Consider the following 2,417-nt stretch of genomic DNA (forward strand, 5'->3'; position numbering starts at 1 on the left):
TGAGTAATGTCTGACATTCTTCCCAAGCGTATTTTGAGCGGCGTTTGTTAAAAGTATGTCAGCTAAATTACTTCTGGTATATCACTTCTAATAGTGTCATTCACAAGTTGTGCAACATACAACTCCAGATTTAATTCTTTCACACAAAAAAAATAGGTCATTGCGAAATGCCATAAAAACTGCAAATTCGTGACGGGGAGACTGGGTTAAGAAAAAGAAAAAGAGAAAAACAACTTCTTCCCACCCCCAGCGTGATAGGGATAATCAATATAAGGAGGAAGTCGGAGCCCTTTTAATGGCTACTTTGAGGGGTGTTAATTCCAGTTAAATAAAAATGATGAATTAATTTAAATTTGGACTACCTGCTTGCTCTCCGCTGTACCAGGGTAGCGCTGGTGCTCTCAGATTAACCTGATTGTGCCCAGGGAGCGGTGCGCTTGCTTTCTAACATCATAACGCAAAACAGCCGTGATAGCCTGACTTTATATTTTCATTTATGAAAGAAGGGTGTTTGATACAGCGGTGAAAGGCACTTAGTTTGTAACTGTTGCTGCTATCGTTAGCAATAAGCACAGGTGTGTTGGACCTACATTCGAGGATCGTCTTGGTGGCACAGGCTTTCATTCCCCGACCTGCTAAAGAGCGGCGCCCCAGGAGCCTGTAGCCGCCGCAGGGTTGAGCTCCCGGCGAGGTCGGACCCCTGCCCTCGCGGACCTGGGGTCGCTCTGGGGACGAGCGAGGTGGTGCCCTGTTTGTACTCCTAGGCAAAGCAAAGCGCCCAGGGGCGCTTTGTCCCACTTAGGGGCAATTTTCTCTCTCTCCTGCCTTCTGGGCTTGGGATGCGCGCCCCACCCTGTGACCTTTCCGTCCCTAGAGTGGAACACTGAGCACACACCCACCGTCACCTTTGCGCGCGCGCCCGCCGCCAGCTCGGCACACAGCGCACCCCAGCGGCCGCCTGGCTCCCAGTCCCCGCGGCCACTGGGCTTCCGGAGCGCTCGCCAGTGGCCTCCGCGGTCGCTTGGCGGCCAGGGGTCGGAGCCCGCGAGAGCAGGTCTCCGCTGGACCCCGGAAGGAGCGGGACTGCTGCGCCCGGCCCCGCCCGCCACACCTGGAGCGAGGACAGCGTGGGGCGGGGCAGCAGGAGGTTGGCCCCGCTTGGCCGGCTGGGGCGACAGCCTGCGGACTGCAGCGGGCGAAGGGGGAGGGTCTCGGGCAGCGCCCCGCTCCTCCGAGGGAGGGACCCCAGCTGGGTGGAACCCGGCCGCCGCGAGCCGCAGAGACGGGCGGTGATCATGGACCCGGCCGGCCCCAGCCCCGGGCGGCCGCAGCGGGACCAGGACTCGGTCGAAGCGTGGTTGGACGATCACTGGGACTTTACCTTCTCTTACTTTGTTAGAAAAGCCACCAGGTAAGAAGAGGATCCACGGAAGACTCGGCTGGGGCACGGAGCGTGACCTGGGGCTGAGCTCGCTCCCCTATTGAATTCCCCCTTCGCTCTCCGTGAAACAATCCCCGTCCCCAGGCCCCTTGCTTTAGAAGTAGGTCCCCGGTGCTGTTACGGGCTCCAGAGAGTCCCCGACTTTAAGTGAGCGATCAAAAACCTCGAGCGCCGGATTCGAGCCAACTTTGCTCCCAAAGTTCAAATGCAAAACTGTGCGTGCGCTCCGGTCCCCGCGCCACTGCTATCCCCCGGGAGCAAGATCGCGCCGCGCATCCGCGCCCACGGGCCTCCCGCCAGCCCCCGTCCCCTCCCGGTTCTCCTAAACCCTCAGCAAAACCAAAACAGTTTCGAGCCCCTTCGCCGCCGCTCCGGAAGCACCGCGGCCAACTCGGTCCCCGCGGCTGCGCTCCTCCCCCGTCCCCCCTCGCCCTGGCCCTGGCGGGGCGGGGAAGCCGGGGCAGGGACGTGCCCGCGAGGGAGCCCCAGCTGCAACATGCCGGAGCCTTCCCCAAGTGAGTGCGGTCGCCTCGCCGGGCCGGCCCCCTGCTCTTCCCGCGCTCCCTTCTCCCGCTTTCCGCCCGAGGCTGCGCCGCGCGGCGCGCACACAAAGGCGCGAGGGAGGTGCCGCGCCCGGCGGATCCCGGGGGGCTGGCGGGTCACGCGCGGCGGCCGAGACCCCAGAGGCCGCTCCTCCTGGTCGGGAGCCAAGCTCCGGGCGGCGGCTCGAGGGCGGGGAGGGGGAGCCCGGCCTTTAGGAGGCGGCTGCACAGTGCGGCCGGGGCGCGCGTGGGAGACGCTCGCACGGAGTTGGAGGGGACACTGAGACTGGAGCGGCGGGACCAGGAGGGTGGCGCAGAGGGCGCGTGGTGCGCGGGCTCCCCGAAGCTGGAGGAGTTGGCGCGAAGCCGCGCTCCGCAGGGGAAGGGGCCGGGGCCCCGGCGCCGCCGACTTGGGGCAGCGGCTGTCGGGCAGC

The 2,417-nt window shown here is 63.5% G+C and overlaps 1 protein-coding gene across 2 annotated transcripts in view; it reads left to right on the forward strand.

The window, feature by feature from the left end:
• Nucleotides 1–983: 983 nt before the first annotated feature.
• The window catches only part of Pde5a (phosphodiesterase 5A, cGMP-specific), a 119,221-nt gene continuing 117,787 nt past the window's right edge, over nucleotides 984–2,417 (forward strand). Inside the window, exon 1 of one of the 2 annotated variants that reach the window (XM_005386794.2) lies at nucleotides 984–1,411. In XM_005386794.2, the coding sequence (XP_005386851.1) occupies nucleotides 1,296–1,411 (116 nt within the window). In that variant the 5' untranslated portion in view covers nucleotides 984–1,295. Of the gene's footprint in view, nucleotides 1,412–1,715; nucleotides 1,957–2,417 lie in introns of those variants that run through there. The other variant, XM_005386796.2, reaches the window with a different exon arrangement.

Source organism: Chinchilla lanigera, unplaced genomic scaffold (assembly GCF_000276665.1).
Source record: "Chinchilla lanigera isolate Chin_1 unplaced genomic scaffold, ChiLan1.0 scaffold00027, whole genome shotgun sequence".
In the NCBI taxonomy this organism is placed as follows: Eukaryota; Metazoa; Chordata; class Mammalia; order Rodentia; family Chinchillidae; genus Chinchilla; species Chinchilla lanigera.